At 40.0% G+C, this 15180-nt stretch overlaps 1 protein-coding gene across 1 annotated transcript in view; it reads right to left on the bottom strand.

Moving 5' to 3' along the window:
* The window catches only part of LOC110203465 (uncharacterized), a 46152-nt gene extending 36083 nt beyond the window's left edge, over positions 1-10069 (bottom strand). The window contains 7 exon segments of the mRNA XM_078149117.1: positions 2105-2227; positions 2317-2433; positions 2660-3696; positions 5057-5152; positions 5696-5822; positions 9398-9486; positions 9860-10069. Of these exon segments, the coding sequence (XP_078005243.1) occupies positions 2105-2227; positions 2317-2433; positions 2660-3696; positions 5057-5152; positions 5696-5822; positions 9398-9430 (1533 nt within the window). The 5' untranslated portion in view covers positions 9431-9486; positions 9860-10069.
* Positions 10070-15180: the final 5111 nt, after the last annotated feature.

Raw genomic sequence — 15180 nt, forward strand, 5'->3', positions numbered from 1 at the left:
TTCTTAACAAAGATACTGGTGTGATTTGCCATTTATTTCTCCGGCTCATTTTACAGATGAGTAAGCTGAAACAAATAGGATTGAGTAACTTGCTAGAATCACACAGGTACTAAATGTCTGACACAACAACTGAACTAAGATAAGACTCCAGGCCTGGTACACTATCCACTGCACCACTGAGCTGCCCCTTATGTAACTGTGGTCTACATATATTCCAGCTCAGTAGTTCTAGACATGCTCTAGACCCTCATTCTAGGTCTTTTCTTTTTTACTTACTTTTATTTTTAGCAATTATTTTTTCTCCTCCCTCATGAAACAAAAGACAAGAAATTTATAACCTTCATCACATACACACACACACACAGTCCAGCAAAAGAAATTTCCACATTGGTCACACTCCAAAATCTAAGTTTCATTCTATACTTTAAATCCATCACCTCTCCTGAAAGAAATGGGCAGCATGCTTATCTTTAACCCTCTGGAATCATGGTTTGCCTAGGAAAATCATTTACAGAGCAGTTGTCCATCTCAATGAACGTAGGTAACCTCCACATTGGGACTTCCCCATTAAGATGAAATCACAGGTCCAAAACAAAACAGACACACAGGCAATCTTTCTCCTTTCAAACACATTCTCTGTATAATTGGCAAATGGATATTCAAAAATCGTAAGCCAGAGTATGTCATTTTGTTCTAGGACTTCAGCAGCTTTCTTGACTGGGCAAGTAGGTGGTGCAGTGGAAAGAGTGTCAGCCTGGAGTCAGGAAAACTTATCTTCCTGAGCTGAAAATCTAGCCTGATGCTTACTGTGTGATTGTGTAATCTTCATTAAAATATTGCTGTTACTGAGTACAAGGACCACCTGCTTCTGCTTATTTAATCGGTATCTATTCATATAGGACTTCCCAGGTTTTGCCAAACCCATCCCCCTCATTTCTTAGAGCACAATAATATTCCATCACAATCATATGCAACCACTTCTTCAGCCATTCAGCAATTAATGGACATCCCCTCAATTTCCAACTCTTTGCCATCACAAAAAGACCTGCTATAAATTATTTATATATATTGGACCATTGCCGTTTTTTCCCCATCTGTTTGGAATACAGACCTAGCAGTGATACTGCCGTCAAAGGGTATAAGTTTTATAGCCCTCTGGGCACAGTTCCAAATTGTCCTCCAGAATGGTTGGACCAGTTCTGAACTGCGCATTAATATCCCTATTTTTCCAAATTCCCTCCAGAATTTGTCATTTTCCTTTTCTGTCATGTTGGCCAATCTGAGGTAGTGTGAGCTGTTACCTCAAAGTTGTTTTCATTTGCATTTCTCTAATCAATAGTGATTTACAGCTTTCATTACTGATAGCTTTGATTTCTTCACTGAAATCTCCCTGTTTATGTTCCTTAACCATAATGGGAATCTTATTGATTTTTTCATGTGTGTCACTAATTGGATGACAAGGCATTTGGCTACCATGAGAAGGTCATAGTTACTCCAGCTGTTTACCTGCACTTCAATGAATTTCTTCCCTTTGGCATTCAGAGCACTGGGCAGAAATCACATCAACATCTGCCACAGGCCCTTGTGATGCTTCAATTAACGTGATTTGAAATCTTTATGGTCTACAGTGATTACCCAAATGAATAAGAGCAGAAGCAGCACCAGCACCATCAGGAACAAAGCTCAGATTATGATTTATTTCTCAAGCACCGTCAATAATTATTCATCACTCATTAGGCTCAGGCTCATGTCATGGCCAAGAGGTCATCCCCAAGCATCTTGCATGCCATACGCCCAGAGATCAAAATAGATACTAAGGCTCTCCCAATACCACCATCCACTCAGTAACCTCTGACTCAGCCAGCATAACCTCTCCCTCCCTGAAGGCTCATGGGAGGATAACACTAAATCTTTGCCCATTTAGAGGCCTCTGCAGAGGGTCTTCTCCCATGAAGCTTAAATAAAGACTCCCTGAATTACATCTAGGGACTCAGAATCACAGTCCAGTCAGCTGAGGGAAGTTTTCCACATTCCTTATATTCATGAAGAATCACTCTAGTATGAATTCTCTGATGGACATCCAGTAGGTTCTTAGTCTAAAGACCTTCCCAAATTCAAAAGGTTTCCCTCCAGAATTAATTCTTTGATGCTGAGCAAGTTGTGTCTTCAGGTTGAAGGTCTTCCCACATTCACTGCCTTCATAAGATCTTTCTCCAGTATGAATGCTCTGATGTTGAATGAGATCTACATTCAGGTGGAAGGCCTTTCCTTGTACAATACACTCATAAGGTATGAATTAGGCCTTTCCACATTTACAACACACACAAGGCTTTTCTCCAGCATGAATTTTTGATGTTTAATAAGATCTGAATTGCAATGGAAGGCCTTCCCACACTCCTCACATTCATGAGGAATCTCACCAGGATGAATTCTCTGATGGACATAAAGTAGTGTCCTCAGTCTAAAGGCCTTCATACATGTGTCACACTCAACATTTCTCTCCTAAATGAATACTCTGGTGTTGAGTAAGTTTTATCCTCACTCTGGAGGTCTTCTCTCCTTCATTACATTCAAAAAGTTTCTCTACTGTATGAATTTTTTGATGTTAGTAAGACCTGAGTTGTACTGGAAACCCTTCTGATACTCCTTACATTTTTTAAAGAAAGTCTACAACATGAGTTCCCTTATGCACAGTAAGATGGTCCTTCCTCTTGAAGGCCTTTCCACATTCACTACATTCATAAGGTTTCTCTCCAGTATGAAGTTTCAGATGTTCAGTATGATGTGACTTCCTCCTAAAGGCCTTTCCACATTCACTACATTCATAAAGTTTCTCTTTAGTATGAATTCTTTGATGTTGAATAAGTTCTGAGTTGCAGGGACAAGCTATCCCACATGCCTTACATTCATAAAGAATCACTCCAGTATGAATTCCCTGATGCACAGTAAGAAGTGCCTTCCTTCTGAAGGTCTTCCCACATTCACTACATTCATAAGGTTTCTCTCCAGTATGAATTCTTTGATGTCGAATAAGGTCTGAGTTGTACAGGAAACCCTTCCCACACTCCTTACATTCATAAAGAAAGTGTCCAGTATGAAGTTTCTGATGCTGAGTATGCTGTGACTTCCTCCTGAAAGCCTTTCCACATTCACTACATTCATAAGGTTTCTCTCCAGTATGAATTTTCTGATGCAGTGAAAGTTGAATCTTAATCCTGAAGGCCTTCCCACATTCACTACATTCATAAGGTTTCTCTCCACTATGAATTATCTGATGTCGAGTAAGATATCTCTTGAAAGTAAAGGCCTTCCCACATACATTACATTTATGAGGTTTCTCCCCAGTATGAATTCTCTGATGCAATGAAAGTTGTATCTTAATCCTGAAGGCCTTTCCACATTCACTACATTGATAAGGTTTCTCTTCAGCATGAATTCTCTGATGTACTTTAAGTTGTGAGTTAGTCCTGAAGGCCTTCCCACATTCACTACATCCATAAGGTTTCTCTCCAGTATGAATTCTCTGATGTATAATAAATACTGAGTTGTAGAGAAAAGCCTTCCCACATTCCTTACATTTATAAAGAATGTCTCCAGTATGAATTCTCTGATGCACAGCAAGATGATTCTTGCTCCAGAAGGCCTTCCCACATTCATTACATTCAAGAGGTTTATCTCCAGTAAATCCTCTTCTTTCTGAAAGGAAGAATAAAGAGCTGATTAACCCTGCCTTTTTTAGCCTTTTTCCAAGTTTTCTAGTTGCTCAAAGTTTTAGAGCTGTTCTCTTGCCTTCTCACTTGAGAAGACTACTCTCACTAGTCTTTGACTAAGGATCAATTTATCTTATGTGAAAGTATCATGACTCAAAAAAAAAACAAAAGGAAAGTCCGATGACTCAAAGGTAACATATGTAAATGAACGGATTTAAGATGAAATTACTAGGAGGAATGAATGAAGCCTTACTTTACTTTAAGTGGCTAACATTTGAATGAAAAAAGAGTATTCAGAAAAAACAGATGACTTTGAGAACTTGCAAGTGCATTCTTACCATCTGAGGTGGAAATAGGAAGGAAAAAGACTGAACAGAAAGAAAATAGAGAACTGAGTTTAAAGTGAGGAGAAGAAATAGATACATGAAGTAAACAGAATAAACAAGAAATACTAGGGGGAAAATGTTTTAATTGTTGTCATAAATATCCTCTAAAGATCCAACACGTCTACTTTGTAAGAAATTGATTTAAATTTCTAAGAGTAAGATATACAAGTATTTCTGACAAGAGAAAGCATTAAAATTTACCTGAAACATTACTCAAACTCTGCTAACCAAAGAAGTAAAAATGAAAACAAATTGGAGCTACCAATAAATAGCCACCAGATTAGCAAAGATAATTTAAAGTGATAAATTTTGGCAGTTATATTGAAATAGCTACTTATTAAGCTGCTGCTGCTGCCATGTTCTGAAAACCAATAGCAATTTCAGCTACAGCTACAAAACTGTTGATATCCTTTCACCCAATGGTCCCACTACTAGGTTTATATATCCTCAAAATGTTACTGAAAGCAAAAAACTCTCTCTAAAATTTTCACAATACCTTTCTGTGAAACTGCAAAATGATGAAAATATATAGGTCCAAAGATGGGGTTATGGTTAAGCAAGTCATATGACACATTATTTGCCTTTATAAATATAATTTCAAAGCATAACAAAAAACAGCATGATACACGACAGACTGAAAAAAAGGAAATCAGGTTAGGATTAAATATTTTTAAAAGTAACAGCACCAAAGCAACATAATCATAAAAGCAACACAAGAGAAAATATCAGAAGAGAACTCAGAAGCAAAAAAGAATACATTAAGTAATGTGCTTATTTTTAAAAGGGAGAATGAATTCATGCAAATGAGTCAGATATTATCTATAAGTCTCAGCTCTTCTCAACAGGTCTGAGAAACTTTGATAGACCACCTTGTTCAACATTTTAGAAGAACGCTGACCTAAAATGACCAACAGAGCTGGATTTTGCAATGACCCATCTGCTTAGTTTTTATGAAGTCACCTGGACAGCTGCTTCTTGGAATATCTGCCTCTGGCATCCAAGACGCTTCCTTTCTTTCCAACTGGTAGATCACATCTGGTTTGGAAATGGCAAATCCTGTTTGTTGAAAATGAAAAAGTGCTAGGGAGTCATCTTAACAGAGAGATGAAATATTCTTATTAGAAAGGTAGGGGGATAAAGGTCCCGAATATATGTTATACCATCAAGGGCAATATGTTAGCTCATGTTGCCTGAGATTTTTTTTTCCCCCAACTAAGAGAGGCTTAATGGGCTGGCTGGAGGAAGAAGTAGGGTTGTTCCTTTTTTTTTTTTAGGTGGCAGGGGGGAAGAGAAATTACATTTTATAAAAATCATCTATAAAACTTACATTGTGTATGATGAAACCTACATTGGGATTAAAAAGAAAATCTTGGATTTGAAGCAACAGAGAGGAAGATACATTCTCAAGGATAACAACAAATCAAGAAATCAATTTCCAGGCATACTAAGCAAAGATCTTTTTCCTGAAAACAGGCAGCACAAGTAATCTGGCCCTTGGCTACAAAAGGATTAGGAATATTTTCCTCTTGTACACCAAAGAATAACGTTAAAATCTTGAAAATTGTCATATCAGGATTGCAAAGGGGTAGCTTTTCTTACCCAAAGAGACCAAGTTCCTATAGTTCTCTAGCATCATATCCTTGTACAACTTTTTCTGAGATGAGTTCAATTGTACCCACTCCTCCTGGGTGAATTCCACAGCCACATCCTTGAATGTCACTGATTCCTGAAATACCAGAAACATTTGTTCTTACCCAGCTGTAATTCTAACTGTTACGAAGTTCAAATGTAAACTGCATGCCAGCAAGGTGAGGGAATTGAGGGTTTTAGGAAACCAAGTGGTACAGGCAATTGAGGCAACTGAGTCAACCACATTGACCCCCATTTTGTGACCCAATTTTGGAGGTAGCTCAGTTCTTTTTCTGTTCAATTATAGGTCTAGTCCAACTTCTGCCTTGTGAGAAAAAGTTTTTCAATTGTGGGAATTGGGAGAAAATATTATTGCATTGTTTGAACTTATCCCTGCGTGACTGGGAAACGAGACCACCTTCACCTGCTATTTAGAGACTCATAACTAAGGACCTAGGTTATTCTGACCAGAAACCCAGTCAGATCCAAAAATTCTGATGTAAGGAATTTTCTCACAATTGCACATCTCAAGCAACCAACATCTTACCTGAAAATGGATCCCATACTGAGTAATTGTTTGTTTCCATGTTCCTTTGATTGTATACAGACACTTAGGGGGAGTGAGACACCTCATTTTCTGAATTCAGGGAACTGAACCTGTTGACTTCCCACCTCCCAACCTGGAAAGTTCCTCATCTTTCCTCCAATTAGAAATCAGATTACCTAATACTGTACTGTTTGCTTTTAATTAATTGGTCTTCTTTGATTGTTTTTAATGTATAAAAGTATGTCTCCCCCTATATTCAGGATCTAGCCCTAAGCTGAGGAAGGGGCCTGCTTCGAGTTTGCTGTGCAATTACCATGCACTGCTTAATACACTGATATGCTCAAAAGACAAAACATTTATTTCCTCAGTCATTTCATCTTTCATTTGCCACAAGCGATTGTTTAACTTACTCATTTGTTCCCAGTACAGTGCCTGCTATGTAGCAGGCACCTAAGAATTCCTTTACCAGAAAGAATTGATAAATAGAAGTTGTATAGAATGATCTTACATGGGGGTGTGTGTGTGAAATTGTAGCCATCTCTAGGGTTGGGAATGGAAGGGAAAAATAGAAATTTACATGATAACTTTATTATATATTTAAAAGGAAAAGCAAGTTGTACGTAATAGATTTGAAGTTTCATGTGCAATCATCTTTTTTAAAAAAGTATACTGTTTTGGAAATGTTTGTTTTATTCCATAAATTAAAAATTAAATGAATAAAAATGCTTAGAAAAGAATTCCTCTCCAATTAGTCTGTAAGCTCCTTAAGGGCAGGAGCCATCACTGCCATCCCTTGTAACCTCTCTACTTAGCACAGTGCTGGTACTCTGAAGGTGCTTAATAAATGCTTACTGTTGTAAACGGTTCCAATGACATCAATTTTAAATGTATGTTGTTTTTTGGCTTAAGGAGGGAATAATATACACACTCAATTGGGTTTGGAAATCTATCTTATTCTACAGGAAAACAAGGGGGAAGGAGATAAGAGATGTGAGGATGATAGAAAGGAGGGCAGATTGGAGGAGAGGGTAATCAGAAACAAACACTTTTGAGGAGGGACAGGGTTAAAGGAGAGAATAGAATAAACAGGGGGCAGGATAGGATGGAAGGCAATATAGTCAGACTTTCACAACATGACTATTATGGAAATGTTTTGCATGACTACACAGGTATAACCTATATGGAATTGCTTGCCTTCTTTTTTCCTAATTTTCCCTCAATCTCTCTTATTTGATTTTGAATTCCTTTTTAAGTTCATCCAAGAGCTCGCTTTAGGCTTGTGACCATTTAACACTGCTCTTTGGGGGTAGTAGGAGTGGCTTTTTTTACCTCACTGGTTTCCTCTGAATATGAACCCAGATCTTCTTTTTCACCAAAGCATCTACCTATGGTTGGGTTCTTTTCCCTTTGCTTACTCACTTTTATTTATTTATCTTTGGCAGTTTGTTATTATGATCATGTTTTAAGCCCGAGTTGTGGGTAATGTTGCCCTAGGCCTCAGATCTTCCTTACTGTTATTTTTTGAATTCCGTGGAAGGGCTCAACCTCAGGGACTCCTCTCCTCCCCTGAACAAGTTAGGACCCCCAGACATGCTGTCCCCAAAATGTTCTTGCTTCCTGAAGTACTGCACTCACTGTGCATGTGCTCCCTTCTCCTCACCAACAGCCATAGCCTGGGATCACCTCTGGTCAGCACCACTAGACCCAGCTTCTGCAAACAGGTGTGGGGGAGGGCAGGAGGAGAGGGCTCTTCAATCTTCCCACACTCAGCCATCTGCTGTTCCTTAGATAAATTTTGAGGTACAAGTTTGTGAAGTGAAATGTCTTGAGGCCTAGTCAGCTTCCTGACAGAGCTGATCCAGGGCCTGTTATTTGTTGATTCAGTGGAATTGGCTTGGAGGTGACTATGCTTCATTCAGGCCAGACCTCAGCCCTTGGAGGTCCTTTCTTTTCTGAGGTCCTCTCAAGTTGTCTTAGGAAGACAACTGCCTTACCCCTGTATTTTTGCCACTCTCCATACATTTGGTGGCAACTTTCTGTCTGTCTGAGAAGGAAATCTGGAGAGCCTAGAAATTTCTGACCTACTCTGCCATCTTTCCAGAATGTACAATATCATTACTGAATCTATACACACCAAATACTATAGCATCTAAATTTTTACCAAAAAAAGCTAAATGAATTACAAGTGGAGAGAGATGGTAGTACTATAATAGTCAGGAACTTTAAGTTTCTTCTCTTAGACTTAGATCAATCTAAACAAAAAATAAATAAGAAAGATGTCAAGGAAGGGAATAGAATTTAAGATAAGCTAGATATTATTGATATCTGGAGAAACCTGAATGGAAATAAAAAGGAATACAACTGATAAATAAAACTGTGTATAGGATAATTTTACAGATACTTGTGTGTGTGTGTGTATATATATATATATGTATGTATATATATATATATATATGAGAAAAAAGAGAAGAAAAATACATTTACATGACAACTTTATTATATATTTAAAAGGAATAGCAAGATGTGCATAATAGCCTGGCAGTTTCATATGCAATTATCTTTTTATTATACTATGCTATGGAAATGTTTATTTTATTCCATAAATTGAAAATAAATTCAATAAATATGAAAAGAAGAACTAGGAGAAGACTGGGCACAGTAGTATGGGCACAGTAATAATGATTAACTGTGAAAGACTCGGCTACTCTGATGAATACAATGATCCATGAAAATTCCAAAGGACTCATAAAAAATGAAGAAAGAATTGCCAGACTTTGAGTGCAAATTGAAGCATATTCTTTTTCACTTTCATTTTTCTTGCATTTTTTTGGACTATGGCCAATATGGAAACGTTTTGTATTACTTCACATGTATAATAGATATCCCATTGCTTGCCTTCTCAATGGGTGGGGGAAGGACTAGAGGGAGGAAAAGAATTTGGAATTCAAAATTAGAAAAAAAAAAGGAAACTATAGTCTCTTTTTGTGGGAAAAGGATAAATTGGTGTCTGTGGTTATGATTCTCTGATGCCCACAATTCCTAGTGTTATAGCACAGGACAAAGAAACCTATCCCACGGTCTCTGGCCTGAGATGCTATTTCAGGAAAGCTGCAAGTGGCACTTACCTTCCCGGGCCCGGCTGTCGGGGCAGCAGCCATTCCCTCTTCCTCCAGGCTGTCCTCCTGCGGCAGAGCAGAGGCCACAGAAGGGAGAACTGGGGAGGAAAGGAAAAGCAGGAGAGTGAGGGGTCACTCTGAGGGTCTGCCCTGCTCAGACCAGACATTTCCACTTCTCCACTGACAGGAGATCAGGGAGTGGGGCGGGGAGCTGGGGGCGTGACTGAAGAATTAGAACCCTCCCCCAGGCTCCGCCTCCGCCCGGTCGGCCTCCAACCTCCCCCGTCCCCCGCCCCGCCCCGCCCGGGCTGCCCCCAGACCCCTGGGAGCCCCTCGGGGGCTTCCTGCCTCCTCTGCCGGACGCTCCTCCTATTCTCCGTGAGCTCCCCAGCCAGCCCCTGGTGCTCCGACCCCGCCGCACCCCCGCAGCCGGCTCCGCCTGGGCCTAGCCCCGCTCTCGGCCCTGCTCACCCGGTCACACTTCAGCCCTGGACAGAGAAGGGGAAGGAGACACAAATAACCACGGAAAAGGGTGAAAGAGGAGCGGCAGAAGTGACGTAATGACCAGCCCACTCCTTGGGAAAATGCCCCGGAAGTGAGTATGGCCTTCTGGGAATCGTAGTCTGGAGGCTGAGGCCCCTTCTGAGCATGATTGGTGCTCAGCCTCTCCTCGGGCCTGGAATGCGGTCCTGCCTCCCTGCCTGCCCCGCCCCTCCCGCCAGGAGCCCCGCCCCCTCCTACTGTCCATTCCTCCACTTACCTAGAATAGCAATCTTTTGCTAAATGGGCCAAATAAACTCAGAGCTGACATTTACGTGGAGCGTACTGTGCTCCAGGCACTGCTAAGTACTTTACATTGACTATCTCCTCTGGTCCTCACAACAGCCCTGGGAAGCAGGTGCTGTTATAGACCTTATTTTATAGATGTGGAAACTAGGGTGAAGTGACGTGTGCAGGGTCACACAGTTAGCAAGTGCCTGAACTTGGATTTGAACATTCTTTTCTATGCTTAACATTTACACAAGTGGAAATTATAGAATACAAGTTTGCTTACCTTTTATGTGATAGACATGTATTTTTAAAAAAAATTTTATCCCTGGGTCAGATAAACTTTTTAAAAAAATAATTGTAAGGTGTTTTTTTTTTAATTTGTTAAAATATCTCTCAAATAAAGCAAAAACATCTGATTATTTGCTGTCTTAAGTGATTTTTGTTTTGTTTTGGGTTTTGGTTAGGCAGTTGGGGTTAAGTGACTTGCCCAGGGTCACACAGTAAGTGTCAAGTCTTTGGTCTGAGCCTGGATTTGAACTCAGATCCTCCTGACTTCAGGGCTGGTGCTCTATCCACTGTGCCACCTAGCTGCCCCCTTAAATGATTTTTAACAATAAGTTAACCTTCACTTTGTTCATTTCTCTTAATGATTTGCATGGTTTTTTTTCCTATTTTTCCTAGTGTAATCTGTGAAATTGCTTATTGATTACTGATTGATTGTTAAAGAGTTTTTTGTTAAACAATGGAATAAATAGCTATGGATCAGGTTTGAATTTAGTACCATAAATCTTAATAGTAGATTTTAAAAGAGCTTTTGTACCCAAATTTTAAGACTATAAGCTTGTCCTGTCTTCTGACAGAGGTAAGTAAGATGGGTGGTAGATGAGTCAGCCTGGTCAGGAGATGTTTTGCCCAGCACTGCGTTTTTCTGATGCTAAGTGGTATCTGTCATAGGAGTTTCTAGTGGATGTTAACTAAATGCATTTTTCCAGTTGCTATGGATTTTGGAGACCCCCTCTTAACAAGTTAACATGATTCTACCAAATGTCACCTTGATTTATATTAAGAGGGTCATAATTTCCAAGAATAGGGAAGTAGTCCCAGTGCCCTAGTCAGTGCACACCTGAAGTACTGCCAGGTACTGGGTGCTATGGTCTAAGAAGGACGCTGATAAGCTGGAGAGGGTCCAGAGAAAGGCAGCTGGGATGGTGGAGGGCTTTGACTCTATGACATGAGAAGATCATTGGAAGGAAGTGGGATAATTAGCCTGAAGAGAAGATTGAGGGGGAACATGATAACTGTCTTCAAGACAGAAGAGATTCTACTTTTCCTGTTTGGCTGCAAAAGGCAAAAGCAAGAGGAGTGGGTAAATGGTGCAAAGTGGGAAATTGAGGCTTAATGTCAAAAACTTCCTAACAATTACAGCTGTTCAAAAGTGGGATGAGTTGCCTTGAAAAGTGGTGGTTTCCCCTCCTTGAAGGTCTTCAAGCAGAGGCTGAGCTACCAATTGTCAGGTGTGCTATAGTGAATGGGGATTCCTTTGGTACCTGAGTTGGACTGGATTGCCATCGAAATCTCTTCCAACTCTCACATTTTGTAATGGTGTAAATCCCGTAGCAATGCTTAATTTCTTCTACCTGGGAGTCAAATTAGCCCCAAAATGTGAAACAAGCAGCACATTTCTTTAAAATGTCACAACTAAGATTTGAAAGGAGAGTAGACGTAAGTGGACTGACATTCCCTCATAATACTTCAAAACTCTGAACAGAAAAGCAGATCCTAAAAACAGATGAGATGCATGGTGTTCCACACCAAATAGGTCTTCAATTAAGAGAGAAAATAGCAGCTATGAAAACATTGCACCAGTGAATTCACCGAAAAGTAGCAGGAATTCTGCTCTTACCACCTGGCACCACCTACAAAGCTCATCAGGGAGAAAAGTACACTTTGAAGAAATTAAATTGATTCCTTACCATTTTATAATTAATTCTATTCAGTAATTGATCCTATTCTGTATTACTGTCCCATTTTGTATGATTGTTCAAGCCACACTTTTTTGTCTCTTGGCCTATGAGCTAAGTTTAGAATTTCAGTTCTCCTGTGAATCACTGTTCTGTTCTTGCCTGAAGGGAATGTTATCCTTGAGGAATGCGGGTGGATACTAGGGATCTGGTCCAACATCTCTAACCTTACAGGAGGATTCAAACAATGAACATTTCTAAGTCAGAGGAGTTTAGCTACTTTCTGAGTTAGGTCAAAGGAAACTTATTATCCCTTTATACCTTTAGCTCCTGGAAAATCCAATGACATCATCTTGCTATCTTTGAAGGCCTAGAAGCTGACCTGCTACATTGCCACTAAATATATTGTCCATCCGTGCATTTCCTTGTATGATTATGGAAGGTCTTATCTCCCCCCAGGAGCCAGGGAGTCTCCTACCTGGGCTACTATCAATAGCCTCAGGATATAGATGGGTCTCCTAAATCAATCCAGCATTCCTCTAAGACCGAGAGGGGTATTCGCTAGTCCCACCCAATCATGTGTTCTTCGCCCCTCGATGCTACCAACCCTATAACCATTTGTATTATTTGCTTCGCCTACCCAGTTCATTCTTGGTTGTATTCTTATAAAAAGGAGCTGCACCTCTTCTGTGTCGCTGGACTAACTGAGAGAGTTTTTTGACTCACATTATTCACAGGTTCACACCCTGGTAACAAATTGATAAAACTCAGACTGCTGTACCTCAATTGACTTTTATTAAAGACTATCAAGGCAGCTTCTACCCCGCTGGAGGAGTCTATGTAAGGTACTGTTAGCAACCAAAATTGCTCTCCATACACAAATCCCTGTTACGGATCCACACAGCATGCTGTGAAAGAACCTCTTCATTGGGAAGCCAGCCTCCCTTTCACCTCCGTACCATAAAGTACCTGAACGTTTGCCCCTGGAATCAACAGCTTTGCCCCTAGCATACACCGCTGTTGCCCCACTAGGACTAAGGAAAAAGAACCCCAAAGGGGACACACCAGCCTCTTTAAACAATCTAGATTTCTATTTTTATTCTGTGTGGGAACTTGATTCTGTCCCCCAGAACTCCTGACCTAGATATCATGTCAGCAAATTCCTCAAAGATGAGAAGAAATGGAATAATAAGTGAGGTAGGCTTTACAGGAAGTTTGGTTAAGGCAAGGAAGAGAGACACATTATACCCACTTCAGGGGGATGGTAAGGTCTAGTGGCATTTTTTGTGTGTGTTTTTTAAACTACATTAGGTGATTAGTTCCTTATGAATTCACAGAATTTTCTTTAGAGAATCCATCATTTTGCTCTTCATTGGACTCGTTTCTCTTTGAATCATAAGAAATTCATTCTTGAAAGCTTCCCATAGCTCTCATTCTGAGATCCTCACACATAACTATTTTTTCCTATGAGCATGACTATCTTTTTTTTTCAAATCCTTGAAATCTCTGCCAAAATTGAGGGCACATGTCAAACTTTTCCCAACTTACCTTTCCTTTGTGGGGAAAATACTTTTTTTTATTAATATGGTTTGAACCCAGCCTTATACAGTAGGAATTACTTAACCCAAAGCTTACCATAGTGTTAACACTGACCTCAGAGATGCTCTAGGGAAGACAGATGGCTGCAAGATTACATTCAGTTCTAAAATGGTTTGGCTCCAGCTAGGCTTTAGGGCCACCCGACAACTTTTGAGCTGTTCAAATCTGATTGAATGTTTACACTTTTGTGCTGATACACAACTCGACCAACCCTTTCTGAAAACTGCCTACGGGCTGGCAACCAGCTGCTTGTCATTAAGTCCTTCTCTGAACCCTATATAATGTCAACTTTTCAAGACTTGAGAGAGGAAGCCATACCCTTATCTGGCTCTCTCCTCTGCTGAATCAACCAAATTCTTTCAAAAAAGCTTTTTTCAGTTTAGGGGGTTTGCTGTCAACTGACATCTTCTCTAACACAATCTTCAACACAATCTCTAGATTGGCTTGGCCACTTGCTCCCCGGCTTTTCATTAGTTCCACTCTTGTGACGAAAATTAGGTTCAGAATAGAATTTTCATTACTGGACTCCCATTCTTCTTGAAGTTTGACATTGTCATTCAGACTTGTCAGGGTATTTTATCTTTTCTCTTCTTGCCCCAGAGGAAGGTAGGGGGCATTATCAAATGTCCAAATAACCGAAGTCCCTCATCACTACTGTATTATGACTATGTGATATGCTTATTCTCTGTCAAGTCTTTATCAATTTCTCTTTTCTTTCCCATCATCTTTAATGAATGAACAGAAACACAGACTCCTGTAACTTGGAGCTAGAGGCTTCAGTGGCTGTTTCATCCAACATGTGTAGAATCAATTGTTCTTATACATTCTTAGTAAATAGTTGTTTTTTTTTTTCTTCACTAGGCAATCAGGGTTAAATCACTTGCCCAGAGTCACACAGCTAGCTAGGATCAAGTGTCTGAGGTTGGATTTGAATTCAGGTCCTCCTGACTCCAGGGCTATTGCTCTATCCACTGTGCCACCTAGCTGCCCAGGTAAATAGTTTTTTTTCTAAAAACTGATTAAGTCGGGTTAGCTAGGTGGCACAGTGGATAGAGCACCAGCTCTGGAGTCATGAGGACCTGAGTTCAAATCTGGCCTCAGACACATAACACTCACTTAGCTGTGTGACTCTGGGCAAGTCACTTAACCCTAATTGCCTCACCCCCCAAAAAAAAAATTGCATAAAAACTGATTAAGTCTTGGTCCCTGTTCATGGGGCAGCTCACTGAATTCACTGAATTCCTTCACTTTCACATTCAGAACACTGGGCTCTAAGAACTTCATGTAAGAACTCAGAATCATAGTCTAGACAGCTATGGGATCCTCCCCCATTCCTTACATTCACAAAGATTCTAGAGAGTATGAATTCTTTAAAGGACATCAGAGTAGTGTCCTCAGTCAAAATGCCTTCTTACATACATTCTGTAACTCATAAAATTTCTCTCCAGAATAGATCTTTTG

The sequence above is a fragment of the Phascolarctos cinereus genome, unplaced genomic scaffold (assembly GCF_003287225.1).
Source record: "Phascolarctos cinereus isolate Bilbo 61053 unplaced genomic scaffold, phaCin_HiC Scaffold_2;HRSCAF=192, whole genome shotgun sequence".
NCBI lineage: Eukaryota > Metazoa > Chordata > Mammalia > Diprotodontia > Phascolarctidae > Phascolarctos > Phascolarctos cinereus.